Here is an 18,978-nt window from a genome sequence, read left to right on the forward strand (position 1 = left end):
ATAAAGTAAAATGCAATTTATTGGTGACACTAAAAAGGAAAGAAATGTAGGTATACCAAATACAAGGATAGTTTCAAGTCCATGAACAATTAAAAAGCTCAAATTTGGATGCTTGCCATAACATTTCAAGACTTTACGAAAATAAAGAAGTTAATGATATTTCATCAACATCCTTAATAAACTCATTAATGAAATTAGCAAAAGTTTAATTTTACTTTATATGTGTGTTTGGTGTATATCCTCCTGATTAATGGTATAAAGTCTCAATTAAACTCATTATAAAAATCGTTCCTGGTTAACACATAGGTTGAAATTAAACGTAATATTATATACATGAGCATTTAGAAAATTATCCTAAGGGCCAGTGAGATGGCTCAAAGGGCTAGTGTGCTTGATCTGCATGGGGTAGTCCTGCATTTGATCTCTAAACTGCACAGTTCCCCAAGCACTGTGTAAGGAACCCCAAAAATAACTGGTGTAAAAAAGTATCCTAATTTACCATAAATATATGGCCATACTTAGATTAGCTATAAAACAGTATCACTTATGCTTTATAGATACCATTTTATCAGTGAAGATATAGTTACATAAAAAGCTACAAAATATAAAAATAAGTTTGTTTGAAATGTTTACTAAAAATATATATATATGTGTACATATATATATATATAAGTTTAAAAACAGACCCTCTTAAAGAAAAATCTTACAGAATCTTGAATCCATCTACGAAATAAGTAAAGGAACCGCTATGTTTTAAAGACTTCTTTTCTTATCTTCCTCCTGCTCTACAGCTCCTAGAATAAAACTGATAAAACAAGGGCAGCTAGAGAACTGGAATCCAAGTTCGTGTACACGTCAAGCACATTATTCTGTAAACGTTTCAACAAGGCATCCTGGGTGGCTGGAGAAAGGGTCTAGCCTTAAGCTACCTGTGCTTCACAGCAGCTAAGTTACTACTTTATATCTGTCTCCTTATCTTTTAAATGGAAAAGAACTTTAATGACTTTGCAAGGTTGTGATTGTTAAAAGAATTAAACTATATGCAAAGGTGTACCCATGTGAAGCACACTTTTCTATTTGAAAATCCATTCCTAGACAGCTGAACAGGGATAAGTGTAAAAAGGACAAGGTGTACATGACCTACAAGTATAAAATTCAAAAAAGTTGCCAGAATTTGAAATAAAAAAGCTATCAATTAGAAGCTAATGATAAACATGACCCAAACTGTTAAATAAAACAACCCCCTCCTCCATCAAACTAAGAAGAGCCTCTTGTTTGGGCTTTTAAAAAACTGGCAAAAGTTATGCTAATAACTTATGACAATTTCCATCATTACATGTACATAAATCCAATAAATCCACTTTGTGCTGCTGTGTCATATAAACAAAACTTAAAATTATTCCACTTGAAAATAAAACGAAAAAGCAAAGTACCCTTCAGTTCAACTGGAGTAATAGGAATTGAAATCATTTTGGCATTTTATACGTTTTAAAGGGTATTTTCCAGAGTCACCCCTATTTCTAACTACATAGCTAGACTTAAGCCACATAAGTGTAGTAAAAGTAAAATTAGTATTCATAAAGCAAGATATAATACTGAATCACAACAACTGGCAACATATGTTTAAAAAAAAATAATGCACACTGATTCATACTAAAAATAACTAAAATTCTTAAAATAGGAACAAAGTTGACTTAGATTTCCCTTTGCTAAAACATCTTTTAAAGTTTTGTACAAAGTAGTATTACTTAACAACTTTTTGAATAGCTTATGAAGTCCTAACTTGAAATGCCAAAATAATACTTTTAAGTATACAGTTTTGTAAATTATCTACTGTGGGATCAAAAATTAAATTTACTCAGTTGTATTCAATTTATTTTTAAAAACAAAATTCGAAATATTTTCCTACAAAGCTCAAGCTTAGAAATAGTCACACAGATTTAATAACTTCCTTTTGATATAGAATAGACAAACCGAAACAGTTTTACAAAATATTAGAGTTTTAAATACCTCTTGGGAAAGACACAGGTTTCGCAGACACCGTTCCTTTCACCATACCATTTTGTATTCTAAGAACTGTCTCCGCTAAATTTTCACAACCTGTTCAATCTTGCATGTTACCATAAAAAAACAGACAACAGAGAAATTGAAATCATTTGCTAAGATTTACCAGAGTGTATTTTTGATTAATTGGCTGATGTCTTCTCGCTTTTTTCCCATACCACAGACGAGACATTTCCTTTCCAGGACAAATTAAGTTATGTCAAATCTCGTAAGAACTATTTGAAAAATCATTCTTCCTCTGTCAAAGATAAATTTCCAGCACAAGAGCCTTACTTCAGTGACAAAATAGTTTGCTAGAAACAAATATTTGATTGACAGGACAGAGAGCTAATCACCAAGCAGGGTCCATTGTAAAAGCAGTCATGAGTGGAGACCGTAGGGCTGGGGAGGGAAAGGAGGGCTTCCCACGTTTAAGTTCGGTTGCACTGTGCCCAAACGTGCAAAGAAAACGGGCTCAAAAGTTTAAAGACGCAGAGCATGAATTTCCTAACACCAGAACACTACGGAGACATACTAAAAATAACTTAGTCATAAAAAAGTAGTTTCCAGAGTCCCTCCCAAGGTACATAGCCATACACATTCTGTGCTTTATATCTAAGAATCTTACAAAATATCCTCTTTTATGTGAGCAGTTTTTAAGCTAAGACCACCATTAAATTTTAATTGCAAGAATGTAAAAATCAACCTAATGTACCACAAATAAAATGCTGTGAAAATGCTCAAAATGAACTGAAAACTCTGTGAACTGCTACAGTCCATTTTAAACTGCATTTTTCAACATCTAAGTTTTTGAAAAGGCATGCGAGTTTATTCTGCCTAAATACATGCTTCACTGAATGTTAGTAAAATAAAAAATAAAATAAAGTCTAAAGAGCAAATGTTATAGCTATAAGTTACAACTACCTAGAATTCAGTCTGAGACAAAATATTAATTCCATAATAGTACACATAAATATTTATTTCCTTCACTTGAAACTAAACTTGCTCTTCCTCTTTTACTTTGCTTCACAATGTACCTATTCAAACAAAAACCACATTTCTGCTATATGCATCACAAACCCCCAACCATACCCCACATTGTCCTTCTTCCACATTTCAGTCTATCTACACACAATATGATGTACCATGCCACCCCCAGCCTGTCCCTTGAAACACTCTGCCACCTAGTAATTTCCTTTATTCAATCCCACTGCACTTGTCCTAATTCCCTCCCAGACCTTCATAAGCACAGGTTAACTTCCACATTGTTCTTCTTATTTGCAGAGTTTCATTGTAGAGCCCGCTCGTGGACACAGAAGCCTGCCACCCCCTTTTAAACTGCTGCATAGCACTGCACCTCTACACTACTATACATCTGAACATTTACTAAGAGGGTAGATGTGATATTAAATGCTCTTAGCACAAAAGAAAAACAATAAAAAGGCAGAGAGGGAAAAACCCGAGAATGAAGCATTTTTATTTTTGCTTTTGGGGGCCATACCCAGTGGGATTCAGGGGCTTACTCCTGGCTCTGCACTCAGAGATCATTCCTGGTAGGTTTGGGGGACCAAAGGTAGTGTCAGGGATGGAACCTGGGGCACCTGTGTGTAAGACAAGCACCCCACGCTGTCTTATTTCTCCAGACCTAAGATATTTTATGGACTAAAATTGTGTGATGATTTTATGAATGTACAGTTGTTTTCAAGCTTCTCCAGTGGTGTATATTAAATATGCATCACTCTTTGGATATTAATCATACTTCAGTAAAGTTCTTTATAAAATACAGAGGGACTAAAGAGACAATAACTGGATAGGTGCATGGGTTCGCATGAGGTCAATCCGAGTCCAATCCCCCGCACTCCTCAGGTCCCCTTAACTGACCAGGAGTGATCCCTAAATTCAGCCTAAATTAATCCCAAAAGTAAGCCCTGAGCACTGCGAGGCGTGGGCCCCCATAAAAGCAACACTAAAAACAATAATAATAATAAAACCAAACCTCTACAGAAACACATGTGATAATTTTAGTTGAAGCTCAAATTCTGTTTGTAATATTTTTGTACATCTACCATTTTCAGTTTCAGAGAATTCCTTCTGGAATTATGATTTGCAATATGGCATGATTACTTGACCGATGTTAAAAAAAAGTATGCTTTTCTTTAATTAGCCTGTATATGATAAGTATGACATCTCAAAGAATTTAAATATAAAGACCTACTTTCATTCTAAATAAATTTGAATTTGTGAAGATTTTGTTTAGATTAAGAAGAAATAATGTTTCCTTGTATAAAGTGATTCAATTTTAACTTTGAAATTGTTTTCATATTAAAAGTCTTATGTTTAATAAGTCAAATACAAGAATATTCATATGTGGTAGCTGAAAAAGTAAATTAGATACGTTCCCTCTAATAAAACTAAACAATTCAAACTCTATCCTTGTACATCTTTGAGGTAATACCAAACTTCTGCATATGTTTTCTTTCAAAGTCTAATGAAGAACCATGGCCATAAATGATTGTCATTTATAAAAACAGAACCGACTCCTTATGATGACTGCCACACACTAGGGTAAACCAAATTCAGTAATGGCATACAATGACAAGTTTCATGAACTTTGATACTAAAATATAATAAATTTATATAACTGAAATGGTAATAATGAAAGTTAAAGTCAAATAGAAAATTCTATAAGATATTTTATGGGCTACATAAATTATTGAAAGATGTTTAGTTATTTGGAAAACTAAAAAGATGTTCTAATTAGAATTTTCTAAATTCTAATGGTGTCTGGTTAATGTAATAAGTAGTCAATACATCTATTAGAAAATAGCTAAAGGGCCTGAATGCAGTTCAGTGGAGAATACGTGCCTTGCATGTGTGAGACCCTGGGTTTGATCCCCAGAGCCATAAATAAATAAAAATAGCTTCATAGAACAGTCTCAGAAACAATTAACTGGAACAGAACACACTTTTATTAGTTCTCTGTTGAAGTGAGAAGAGCAAGCAAAGTCAGTTTTCTTCAAGTTCAACCATTACTATTTTTGAGCCTCTCAAGCAGTGCTCTGGGAACCTGGGGCCACTGTGGCAATTCTTGGCCGGCTGGACCAAACAGCTCAGTGCTAGAGCCAGGATGAAGTGCTGCTTGGGCCTTGTGGTACAGGGAACACCGGGAACACCGGCAGTGCCCAGGGCCTCCAAGGTTACAGGCAGAATCCCAGTGGGGAGGGGTGCAGGGCCGTGTGGTGCTGGGGAGTGGACCTTGGGGGCGACGTGTAGATGGCATGCAACCTATACACTTTATCTGATGACCAATGTTACTTTTAAAGATGACAACCATGAGCCAGGGATGTAACTCCAGGCCGGTGATAGGCCCTGGGTTTGTCCAGGGTACCTCAAGCCAGAGGGTTTGTCCCCAGTGGCATGTGAGTACCGTGGGCACTCCCTTCCCACCACGTTAAAATGAAAATTAGCAATGAGTTAGAGACTCTGTTGGCATATGACCTTTGTGAACAAAATCCTAGAATGAGAATTTCTAAATAAATCACTTAAAGCTGATTTAATAAAGTCAATTTAATAAAAATAAATCTTAATTATTAAAATTTATTAAGTTTTATTGCTTAAATTATTAAATTATTAATTAAACTAATTAAGTTTCTTACCCACTTTAAATAATCATATAATTCAAAAAATAAAGTTGAATTTGAGAACCCGGCAGGCTACTGAGAGTATCATGCCCGCATATATGCCTGACTGAGAACATCTGTAAAGGTGATTAGAGGCTGCCGCCAAAGCCTCCGTCCCTCTCAGAGAGCCTGGCAAGCTACTGAGAGTATCCCACCAGCACGGCAGAGCCTGGCAAGCTACCCGTGGTGTACTCGATATGTCAAAAACAGTAACAATGATGGTCCTCATTGCCCTGACCCTGGAAGAGCCCCCAATATGTCATCTGGCTATACTAGCACGTGACAGGGACGAATGGAGATGTTACTGGCGCTCGCTAGAACAAATGGATGAAAACCTGGGTGATAATGATAGTGACTGACAATCTAGATTTACTGGCTGTTCTAATTAGGTTTAGAGATACTGTATAAGTAGTTAAAAACTAGTATAAGAAATAGAATATGAGTAGTATAAAAATTACATTTAAAGACAAAAAAAAAATTAGAACTTTTTCTGTTACCTCTTATCCCAAAGGAGTGAAACCTCCAGGAGGTGGGGCAACAAAGTAATTTTAACTTAACATGTACCTGTCTCGAAGTCTGAGTCATTAAGTGGCAAGAAAGGCTGATGCAACATATATGCTAATCCAAAACTTTCAGAATCACTATCAGAAGAGGGAAATGAGAAACATACCAGGCTAATGTACATCACGGACCTGGGGCCAATTCTTGAACTAATCCACCAAATATATTTATACTTCGGGACACTTGGAAGCTTAAGGCCATCAGAAGTTTACTACCCTTTTAAACCAAAGTCCAAATTTAATCATTTATCCAATAGAGTCAAGAATAAATTGTATATGCATATACCTGTACCATTCTTAGTTTAGATATGAACATATAATAGTTTACAAAACTGACAGAAATCCTTCCCAGGGAGGGATTCAGGGGGAAATATAAGGTGAAACTGAAGGGAAGGTACGTTACCTATGCAATATTTTCCCTGGTATTTAGCCTTTTGGTAAGCAATATATTTCTGCCTAAATACAGATAAGGAGAATAAAGATCCCCTAAAGGATCAGCCAACAAAGAACGAGTAGAGCAGGGGGCAGAGACACAGCTCCGCAGGACAGCACTGCTTTTCATATTTGATTCTCTGGGTTTCATCCCTGGCACCACAGAGTAATAAAAAAGAAAAAAGAAGTCACATTTGGCGTCCCAGAGATGATTCAAAGGGGGGCAGCATATGCATATGCATGTGGGGTCCAAGGTCAATCCCCGGAACTACAATATCCTTGAACATCAAGGCAGACACCAGAGCCCAATCAACTGTCTCTCACTCCCTAAACAAAACAAAACAGCAACAGAGAGTTTTACTTAAGACCTATGTCCAACTTGGCAGACAAAATAAAAATCCATCCTTAATTCTAAGTCTTCTAGTTTTGTTCCAGAGGTAGAAAAATAAACTCTAAGACAACGCTTCACATTCTACTCAGTACACTAATAAAATATTTTATATATCAGGCAAGTTCTTATTTAAGATGTCATTTTAACATTTAAAGTGCTTTGATATCATTATACAGATTTCCAAAGCCATAGCGTGCATATACATCAAGAGTCAACACTAAGGTACATAGTAAACTTTGTATGAGGAAATAAAAAAACACGAATTTATCAGCTCTTGGTAAAATCAGGTACTCGACCAGCTATGTAAAAGGCATACGTAATGCTTATCGGATATCATTATCAATTTCCTACTAGCCACCTTAAGAACAAAACAGTACCCAGGCTAGATAGAAGGCTTAAATGGGTGGGCACACCCTCAGCACCTGGTAATACCCAGCACTGCACAGCGCCCTGGTCACCACTGGGGACAACCCGAGTAAGATGGGTGGGGCCAGATAAACAAATTAGAAAAAGCAATCCAAGTTAAACAACTGTAAAAGATGTTAATATTAACCCAGTATATAAAAGATAATTTCAACATGATAAGTTAATTAAAAAATCCATTTAGTTTTAAATGAATTTAAATCCAGTGTGTATTTTTTATTTGTGGAACATTGGAGCGATAGCACAGGGGGTAGGGCATTTGCCTTGCACGCAGCCAACAAGGCCGACCCGAGTTCGATTCCTCCGCCCCTCTCGGAGAGCCCGGCAAGCTACCGAGAGTATCTCGCCCACACGGCAGAGCCGGGCAAGCCACCCGTGACGTATTCGATATGCCAGACACAGTAACAACAAAGTCTCCAATGGAGACGTTACTGGGCCCACTCGAGCAACTCGATGATCAACGGGAGGGCCTTCACTTTACTTTACTTCAAGTGTTCTATAGTGGCTAGTGACTACAGTAACTATAGCAATGACCATACATTATACTGTTCCACACCAAAGTTTAGACAGTAATTTTTCATAGGAGATAATGTATCTTGTTTATACTGAACCCACTTGGGTAAATTTTATATTTAATGAAATTTACTGTTGAAAAAGTAGATTCATACCTCCAAGTAATGTTTAAACATTATCCAATAAGTGAATCAAGCACAGTTTTTAGTTAAAATGAAATACCATTTAAATTCAATTGCATTAGTCACAGAGGATACAGTATTTGATCGAGCTGCACTGTTTCTGGATAATGTATCAAAGTTTCTAAAATTAAACTTTTTCTATTCCAGTTTCCTTAATTTAAATGAACTTTGGCTGAAAACATGCAAGGAAACATTTCTCTGAAAATTATAAACTTCAAAGTCTACCACAGGGTGCGGGAGCAACATGACAGTGGGCAGGGGGCCTCCTGGCAGAACTGGGCTCAATCCCCAGGACTCTATGACCACACAGGGTTCCCCAAGCCCCAACAGGAGTAAACCCTGAGCACAGAGAGGTGTGATCCCAAAACAAAAACCAAGGTTCGTCAGGTCAGGATTAGAAATAGTTTCTCTGATTCAAGGTAGCCAACAGTTATCAATAATCATAATCCATTATTTGCTCTGCGTGCTAGTCAAAGAAGCAATCTCCAATAAAGAAGAAACTTCCAATTCCCTCACTTTACTGAAAATATTGCCGAACACCGGGTCACCAAGTTAGAAATTTCACCGTCCTGTCACTAAATCCTACCTGACGGGGGCTGGAACCTGAGTACAGCAGGTACGGTGCTTGCCTCGCATGCAGCCCACTGGGGTTTGATCCCTGAGACCCCACTAAAAGCCATCCCTGAGCTCAGAGCCTGGAGTAAGCCCTGCGCATCACGCCAGGTGTGGCCAAAACCCCAAACCAAACAAAATCCTATCTTGTTAGTTATTTAAAGATCCCTGTAAAAATTTTCTTACCTCTATACATTTCCTCCAGCTACTGCTACCTTAGTACTGGTACATACGATTGGGGAACTGAGCTATTTTAAGTCTCTTAAAGTTAATTTTAAATGGAGATATTTTTTACATATGTAAACACACATAACCATCATGTAAATTAAAAGCATAATGGTCAAGTATGCTCAAATTTTCCTGCCCCTCTTTACCTCTACAATCCCCAGAACATCTAGGTTAATGGAATTCTGCCCTTTAAAGCAACAATTTCATATTTAATTTAATATTTATTTATGGGCCGGAACGATAGCATAGCAGGTAGGGCGTCTGCCTTGCACGCGGCGGACCTGGGTTTGATTCCTCCGCCCCTCTGGGAGAGCATGGCAAGTTAACGAGAGTATTCAATATGCTAAAAACAGTAACAACAAGTCTCACAATGGAGACGTTACCAAGTGCCTGCTTCAGCAAATCGATGAACAATGGGAGGACAGTGCTACAGTGCTATTTCTTTATGTCTGACTTGGCTTTCCTTAATTAAACATATCTGTGATGCTCTTCAACATTGTTGCCTGTACTAGATTTCTTATTCATGGAATTTTTTTAATTTATTCATGGAATTTTTTAAAAAATATTTTTTCCCTACACATTTCTTATGGAAGTTGGACTATTTCAAAACCGATGTGCCCTTTTATTCTTTCTGCTGAAAGTTTTAGGTAGCGATCAGTTTGCTGCTACTGTGAAAAAGCTGCCAGCAGGAGTAGTTATAGAGGTTTAAGAATGAAAAGAATCCGCAGTAACGCTCAGTGTGTTAACTCTTTCCTCTCATTAGAGTTACAGTAGAAACTGACGTGGTAAGTGCTACACGACTAGACACAGACATTCAAAATCAAGTCTCAAATTTTAAATAAAAAACATGTCATGTATACCTTCGATCATTACAGATTCAAGATACATGCACAATTAGTTCACATCACATAAACGACCATGAACATTGACACCACATGACTCATGAGATTTGATCCCATCCAATATCACATTTTAGCATCTGCTCTACATTTTCTAATGCATCAAGAAGAGATTAATCTGGGCAATAAAGCAATACAATACATATCAACACCCTATCAATTCCACAAGACAAAGCATATAATACAGGACATATAATACTCAAAACATGTCTCTCGGAGGAGTTACAAAAAGTTGACTAGTATTAATTGGCCATGTAGAAAGTTCAGTACATCGAAGTACAGTTCATTTTTGTAAAATTAGCACCAGCTTATTTCATTAGCATTATTGTTGCTGAATTCAAGTAACAATAGTAGTGCTTAGGTAAGTGCTTAGTGCTTAGGTAAGAATGTATTGAATGTGTGCTATGCCTGCTACATAGAGGAGATATTAAAATGAAACATCTATAATATGCTGAATAGTAACAAAACAGCAATTACTGTATTATAATTAAAAAGTCCTTATCCTGATGCTTGTTAAAGCAAAATAAACTGACAAAGAAAACCAAAGTTACTAATCAGATTCATTATAAAACACATTTCATAGACAGAAAGCCTGAATCAGATTTATACATAAGTTTATTCCTTATGCAAAAAGATCTCTTATACATTTCTCTGTAAATTAACACAAAGCAAAGGTGAACAAACTCTTCACATTTTCCTCCTTACCTCCCATTCTCTGGCTGCTGCTTCGCTTGTAGGATCCTCATTTGTTTCAGACTCTTCCATCTTTTTTACTACTATAAATCCAGGTTCTCTCATATATTCACCAGTGTCTTCTGCATATATTTCTGGACTCCACTGAATGAAGAAGGCATACAAGTGGTCTGTCCTGTTAGAACAAGCGACTATTAAAGACTTTTTTCATTTTACCACATTTTGACCTCATTCAATTAACGATCTATAGAGCAGAAGTAAACAATATATTAACTCCTATATTTTTGCTTGTTTGAGATGCTGGAGATTAAATCCAGAGCTACACTATGGAGGCATATGCCTTACCACTGAGCAATATCCCTAGTTCCAACTTCCATTTTAAATCTGCATATTCTACTGAGCTTTTTCAAAGTAAAAGAACTGTGTTTAACGTAAAGTAGGTGTCTGTGTGTGTGTGTGTGTGTGTCTGTGTGTGTGTGTATAATGGGGAAGAATGTCCTCCCAGAGAATACTCAAGGACCTGGGGTCACTCCTAATGATACTAATACTTAGACCTGATGGTTCAACGTTCAGACTCATGCCAAGCAGTGCTGAGTTTGCTCAGGGCTGGGATGCAAAATATCACTCTAGTCCTTTGACCTAATTCCCTTAATTCTTAAATGTTACTAGGCAAAGTATATCAGTACTTCAGAGAAACAAAATCAGTACTTTAAATATCCTTTAGAAAAGAAGAGAAAAATAAGCAGTGAAGATAATAAGAGGGTTAAGACATGCACCTAGCTTGGGTTCAATCTCTGGATACAATGCCGGGAGCATCACTAGGTCAAATGCAGGAGGTGTCTGAGTTCTCCAGGTGTGGCCATGGTGCTCTCTGAGGACTGCTGGACTCACACTGGTGAGTACTGAGAGCACTGAACATCCAGCACAACTGGCAGAGCATTGCCAAAAGTGGACAAAGGGTATCATGATCATGTTTTAGGAGGTTCTCTCAAAAAAAAAAAAAAGATACCTAGTTTCCATTTCCGCGGTCTTATTTAATAGAGCCTATCGCCTATCATTGCAAATACATAATTAAGACTCTGATAAACATATTTGAAGGTCAACACAAATTTCGAGTAGCTAAGGTCTGTTGGCTTTAATTAGCACTGGTGCCTCTATTTGACCCCGTAGTTCCACTCCTGGGCATCCCACGGTCATCAAATATTCATCCTAAGAACACAGGCACATCTATGTTTATCATCATCATTATTTACAATAACCAAGATCAGGAAGCAACCCAGGTTCCCAACAACAGGTAAGTGGATAAAGAAATTGCGTTACATTTCTTTGGGAAATATACTAATACTGTGAGAAGAGGAAATCTTGCAGTTTTTTGAAACTTGAAATGAAACTGGAGGAAGTCTAGCTAAGTGAAGTGGGTCAAAAAGAAAATGACACAGGTCAACTAGCTGAAAAAATTTCTCAGATATACTGGACCCAGGCAGAGACCTCCCGGGCATCCTCGGGAGAGGAGAGAGCCAAGTCCTGGCCCTGCCGAAACTGGGCAGCCGCATTCACACCCCAACAGCCACACCAGGCCTCGAGTCAGACTCAACCGTCTCACAACTGAGCGCCAAGAGATGACAAACTGCCGAAATTTTCAGGCACATCAGGGTTTTTTGGGGAGCGGGAGAGTTGAGAATTCCGGGCCTTCTCCGGGTGATTGTGGGTGACTTCCTCCAACAGCCCGATAGGACTGGAAGCCCTGGTGGGCACAACCGCATTCCACCACCTCTGCCATGTAAGCTCACTGCCTAGTTTCATACTGATTTTCTAGAGCGACACCTCCAAATTCTACAATACTAACATTCCAGCAGCACATGAGATTGGTTGGGAATGTAAAGTAGAAGTCAAGAAAATTCGATTCACAAAAACATTAACACAGAAGACTCAACTAGCAACAGTTCAGTAAACCCCCTCAGACAAGGACTTAAAGGTCCCCATCGTGAGATAGAGCCAATTTTCACAACTTTTCTTTTACTAAAGTATTTTGTTTGATAATTCCATTAACCATTCAGTGGTAACAAGCAATATAAAACACATTATTTTGGACCTGATGTGGGGGCAGGCTTGAGCTGTGGTTGGGAAAATGGGGACAATGGTGCAGGGAAGGTGACAGTGGAGGTGGTACTGGGGTTGGAATATTAAACATCTGTAACAAATGCGTCATGAACAACTTTGTAAACCATGGTCTTAAATAAAGTGGGGAAAGAAAAGAAAATAACCAACACTAGATGATTTTACTCATCTGTGGACTGTAAACAAAGAAGGGGCTGGACAGTCCCCAGTGGAACCAACCTTAAGATGAACAGAACTACGATCGGGGGGGGGGGGGGGGTAGGGGAGTTGGGGACACGTAGGGGAGAAGGAAATTTGGGCTCATGGTGGAGATGAGGTGAGGCTATGTCCCCTTGTATCATAAAAAGCCTATTTCAAAATTCCTCTGCCACTCTTTTAGTGACAGGGAGAATAATTATGACGCAAAAAACCTCAGTAATGTTGAGAGGCTTTATTTTGCGAATGTGATTTTGTTACTTTACCTTTCTTGAGGCACAGCAAACCAATACTCATGCTTCTTATCTCTCTGTGCATACTGCTGCATTGTTGCGCTTGCCTGAGATACAAATGTTTTCCTCATTGGTTTTCCAACTCTGAGACATAAGAACTTATGTAATCGATGCCTCCTCTTTTCTTTTAAAAGTGCAGGACCTAGAATTGAGATGCAAAGAGCATTTATTCAATCCTCATGCGCCATGCTTAGATCATTTAAATCAGATAATGCGGCCTCCAAATTTCTGGCAATTATAGAGTAAATTACAATTTACTCATCACAAATAGGAATTTAGGAAGATTTTAATTTTTTTCTTCCATCAAGAAGAGTAGTGTCAGGCAGAGTCGAGACTAACAAACTTTTAAGTTATAAACTTAAATTATGCCTAGAAAGATCAAGAGGAACAAACAAAGTGAAACCTTTAGAACATTTTTGTTAAATTGTTAACAATATACTGATTATACATGTATAAGTAAGCTTCACACATTCTCTAGCAGCCTTTTATAATAATACTGAAATAGCTGACAAATTTTAGAGACTGACTTTAATAAGGATTTAAAAAAATATTTTTAGTTTCTTAAATTTTCACATATTCGAGTATGATAAAACAATAAACAAAATGCTAGATTAAGCCATCTGCTTGGGCAGCTTAGTAAGCCTGAATTATCTCGAATTCCTCTGACCAAAGATGCTGCTCTAGGACATATTGAGCATCCAGTAATTAGGGTTTAATTCCAGAATCCAGACAATAACATAAGAAGAGGGCTTGCACAGGAGCGGGGGGCATACGTGACAGTGCTCAGAGGCGACTCCTGACAGTGCTGGGGAAATCATATGCAATGTGGGGGGTGGATTAATTTGGGTGGGTTGCATGCAAGTGCCTTCATCTCTTAACTATCCTCTGTTCTGAAAATGGCATATTGCGGAGCAGAAAGAACATTTCAGTCCGGAGATTAGCACACTAATCAGGCTTTTTTTTTTGTACGGTATCATATAAGGTACAGAACATACTAGCATTTGCTTCTGGTTGAAAGAGGAAAATTTTAACACCCTCCCTATAGTGATATTTCAATATATTATATTGAGATATGATATATTTATTATATTATATAAGTATTATATATTATATAAGTATTATACATTATAGTATCCAAAAGAAATAATATTTTCCTATTATAGAATCCAAATTATTTACAATGAGGAATTTATGACTAATCTCCATTTTTCCAAAGGTAGAAAATGAATGTTAACAATTTAGACATCTATACTATAGCTACTTTTTCTTTTCGGTATTTTGTCATACCAGACCTCTCGCCTATCCCTCAACAAGCCATGAAAGTAAAAATGGTCTACTACATTATTGAAGTCGAGGAAATCCTTAATTTTTACCCTTTTCAGAGATTTCGAGATACAGCACAATCATCAGGCTCAAAGATAGCAAGCAAAGATACCCCGGCATTCTTTACAATTCTTTATAATTTCTTTTTCCTGAAAAGGGACAGGGTAAGCCAAATAGGTTTGAAACCAATATTCAGTCTAATCCTAGCTTCAAAAGACAAAAATAAATCCATGTATATGCACATAAAAACCAGAGATATAAAACAAATAAATTATATTTAACAGCAATCATTTCTAAAAAACATACTTGACAAATATTCCTTAAAAAATCTTCATTAGTCATTTCTGAACAAAGGAAAAAAAATACTCCAGAAGAAATGTTTAACCTTTTTCTAGAAAGTGAAGTTTAGAGATCTCATTTTGATGTCACAAATTAATTTTGAGTATTCTGAAAAAAATTTTTTTATAAGTACAACCATGTGGAAAAGTTCAGTGAATTCTCAAGATAGAAAACTCAAAATCAACATAAAATCCAGAAAATTCACTTTTGGTTCTTTAATTCCCCAAACTTCTGTTTAGTTTTGAGGCGAAAACTGGCTATGTTCCTGAGTCACTCCTGCACATGAGGCACCAGCCTTTACCCTGATAGTATCTATCCCACACCAAGCCCAAAAACTTGAAAGGGAGCAATAAACACATTTTTAAACCAGTATTAACAATCAGCATTATACTTGTAGTAGTCAGTTAAAAAAAAAATCCATCAATTACTGAACAGGTGAATAAAGAGTGATGTAGACGTAGAATATATCCCATATATATGTACACATATATACACATACATACACATATATGAACATATATAAGCATATGTAGTCCTTTCAACTAAATTTTTCAGTTTTATAAAGGAAGGAAAGTCTGGCATATTCAAACAGATAAAACTTGACATAAGGGAAATGCAACAAAAAAAGAACATTGTGTCATTTCATTTACACAAGGTACCTAGGGAATAGTTAAATTCAGTGACAAAAAGTAGAATGATGGCAGCCAGGAGTGGTAATAGAAGTTATTGTTTAATGGCACAGAATCAGTTTTGAAGGATCAAAATGTTTGGAAATAGAAGGTGACAATGGAGGCAAAATACTAATTGCCTGGAAATTTAAACAGAGAGGGTGAAAATGGGAAATTTAATTTTACGCATAATTTAACAATAAAACACTTGAATTAAACAAGAAGGAAAGCTCAGAGGTAATAAACTTAATTAGAGATCAATATTCCAATAGAATATATAAAATTTTAGCTATTATACCTGAGTAACACTCAATATAGCCCTTAATGTATTAAGGAGAAACAGTCTATCGGGAAAAAAAAAAACTACAGTATTTTTCATAAATAATTATAAAAAAGGTTGTTTTAATTTATCCTGAGAGCTGCTTTTCATTTATTTGAGAGGTGGGGGTCTTGGTTTACTCTTGACTGTGCTCAGGTGCGACTCCTTGCTCTGTGCTCTACGATCTCTGCTGGAGGGGCTTAGAAGATCACACGGGGAGACAGGGATCAAGCCCGGTGGATCAAGGCGGGCACCTTCCCCTCTCGACTATCTCTCCAACACTGACTGCTGCTCTTTACAGGAAAACATTCAATCACATGATGATGCAACTTCGTGACATTTTGCAGAATTATCAAAGCACATTATTGCTTCAAACTCAACTTTTGAAAAAGGAATTATATCTTTGATAATTACAGACTGAAATGATGGTATTATGTGTGCAATCAAAAAAGAGGCCTTTTAATTAGGTAAATTAAAAGGAAAAGAAAATTGATAAACAGGAATTACGAAGCTTGTAGGCACTCCTGAGACTGCATCATATGAAGACAGAATGCAGTGACTCAGAGACACTGAAACACGATGGACGGGATACCCGGGGAATGCACAGTTCATGATGAGACGGGAGGAAGGGGCCGAGGAAACCAGAGACCACACGGCAATCAGGGCCACTGACCGGTGCTTTGGAGAGGCCCAGCAGGTCGAGCCGCTTCGAGACAGACAGACAGACACCAGAAGACAAACCCATTTTCTGAACCGCTTACCTTCTTTGTCGGCAAACGCTACTTTAGGCTTCGTCTCCTTCTGTGTAACCTGCTGCATATTTTCCCGTTGCTGCTTCGTCTGCTGCATGGTATGGGTTTTCCAGAGCTTCCGCAGCTCCTCCACCTCCGTCTCTGAGTCCTGGTTTTGTTCCTTGCCCTGTTTTCCTTTGTTGGCGGTGGCTGGCTTTTGTCTGAATTCTGCGTGCTCCCCACAAGGCCCGCTTTCTTTGTCCCCCTCATCTGGGTATACTGCATCCCCATGGTGAAGACCATCCTGGTCGGCCTTGCCTTTTGCACTGGGACTTTTCTGTTCACTGGGGCTCGGGGAGTCGGGGCCAGGACCTGCAGCCTGATCTTCCTCCGAGCCCACTGCAAGGTTGCTGGCATCCGTTTTGTGAGAGAGAGTCCCAGCTTCATTTGGAGACTGTCCAGAGGAGGATTTTAAAGGCTCGGGAGTACCAGGAGCCCCCGAGCTGCCTGTCAAACACTCCCCTCCACTCAGAACAACCGTTTTCACAGACTCTGACGACGCCCCCGATGATTTACCCCGACAGAGCTCATCGGAAGAGACGAGCTCCTCTCGGATGGGGGAGAGTTCTGATTCCGTGAAGACGTCTTCAGAAAAAGACTCCTCGGTGCTCCTGGGTGCCGTGCTGGCACTATCGTTGCCAGCATCTCGGGTTCTTGTATCGAGTTCATCAGCATTGCTTCTGGCTGTTTTCTTAAAATGGCAGACGTCCCTTCCTGATAACTGATCCAGCTCTCTGTCAGTAAACGAGATTAAAAAGTGTGAGACTCTTAAATTGCAGTATTTTCTAAAGAATCAACACCAAGTGAGTTTAGAGGACTAAGACTTTTGCAGAAGGAGATAACATTCATCTTTTTAACACATCAAAGATATGATTAATTCATGGAGATCAAGTAATTAAGTCGAGTTTTCGCATCACTTGCTTAAGATACGGGATACATCCATATAAGATTTCCTGAAGTAATGGACTTGAACAGAAGTTGATGATTAAAGTTTTAGGTGAAACTGTGATTTATAACTAGAAAAGATTTAATTTTGAAATATGGAAAATAAGCTTAGGAAAAAGTTCAATTAAAATGTAAATGTCTTAAGTACAGAGATATTATACATGGCTGGGTATGTGCATGAAAACACATCCATACACACACACACCAATCTCGCTCTTACATTTATAAATGAAACTAAAACGTGACTCTACTGCTGAAACCAACTTCAACAGAATGCAGGTAAAAGAACTGCAAAGAATTCTTCAGGATACCAGTAAAAGCTTTTTATAATAGCATTAAGGAGAACTAGCAGGCTATAGGTTTTATTTTAGATATCTGTAGGGTTCAGAGTTATTCTAATGTCAAATGACATTATATATGTAAGAACTAAGGTTTAAAAGTTAGATCAAATTTTAAAAAGAGGTGGCATATACATTTGGTACGTAAAATATAATCAGCAGTTTTAAGTGACGGCTAAAAATGCATGATTATTGGAAGCTGCATGAAATCTTAGTGGAAAAGGTTTATCATTTATGTAAGTTGGAGAATAAAAGAGTAAAATTTATGCTGACATTTAAAAAAAGCAGCCTCCACATTTTGAAGCAGGACAACTTTCTTCTCTTATCCTACTTTCTTGTGTTCTTAAAGTCTTTTCATGAGTATGTATAATTTTTATGACCAGGCTTGAAAAGACTTTTAATCATCAATTTACTGAAGTCTAATTTGTGCCTCCCTTGCTTTTTAAAATTTAAGAGAAACAAGCCTTTAATTTGTGCTATTGGATATGTAATGGTGTCATCTACTGGCGATTTGCTCAAACTGCATATAGAGCGAGTGGCAGTTTCGAACTTAGAACCTGGACATAGTTTTAAGAAACTCTCTGAATATTAAATAAGAAACAGTAAGAGGTAAACCACCAAACCCATTAGGACATATATTTAGATAACTACTGCATCTTTCAAAATTAATACATTAAAAGAAATTAAACCACTTCTATCAGTGAAACTGCTCCTGTTTCATAGTTTAAGAAGAACACTTTTAAAAATCAACTCCTTCAGCCTTTAAAACAAAAGAAAATAAAGTAAAAGTAAAGTAAAGGCCCTCCCGTTGATCATCGATTTGCTCGAGCGGGCCCAGTAACATCTCCATTGGAGACTTTGTTGTTACTGTGTTTGGCATATCGAATACTCTCAGTAGCTTGCCGGGCTCTCCGAGAGGGGCGGAGGAATCGAACTCGGGTCGGCCATGTTGGCTGCGTGCAAGGCAGACGCCCTACCCGCTGTGCTATCGCT

At 37.7% G+C, this 18,978-nt stretch overlaps 1 protein-coding gene across 6 annotated transcripts in view; it reads right to left on the bottom strand.

Annotated features, from left to right (window-relative positions):
* The window catches only part of OXR1 (oxidation resistance 1), a 443,572-nt gene that overhangs the window by 15,621 nt on the left and 408,973 nt on the right, over nucleotides 1-18,978 (bottom strand). For 5 of the 6 annotated variants that reach the window (XM_056128833.1, XM_056128624.1, XM_056128686.1 and 2 more), the window contains 3 exons: nucleotides 16,673-17,436; nucleotides 13,236-13,404; nucleotides 10,669-10,831 (listed from right to left, as the gene is read on the bottom strand). In XM_056128833.1, coding sequence (XP_055984808.1) covers nucleotides 10,669-10,831; nucleotides 13,236-13,404; nucleotides 16,673-17,436 — 1,096 coding nt within the window. Of the gene's footprint in view, nucleotides 1-2,170; nucleotides 2,342-10,668; nucleotides 10,832-13,235; nucleotides 13,405-16,672; nucleotides 17,437-18,978 lie in introns of those variants that run through there. The other variant, XM_056128873.1, reaches the window with a different exon arrangement.

This window comes from Sorex fumeus, unplaced genomic scaffold (genome assembly GCF_029834395.1).
Source record: "Sorex fumeus unplaced genomic scaffold, SorFum_2.1 ptg000002l, whole genome shotgun sequence".
Taxonomy (NCBI): domain Eukaryota; kingdom Metazoa; phylum Chordata; class Mammalia; order Eulipotyphla; family Soricidae; genus Sorex; species Sorex fumeus.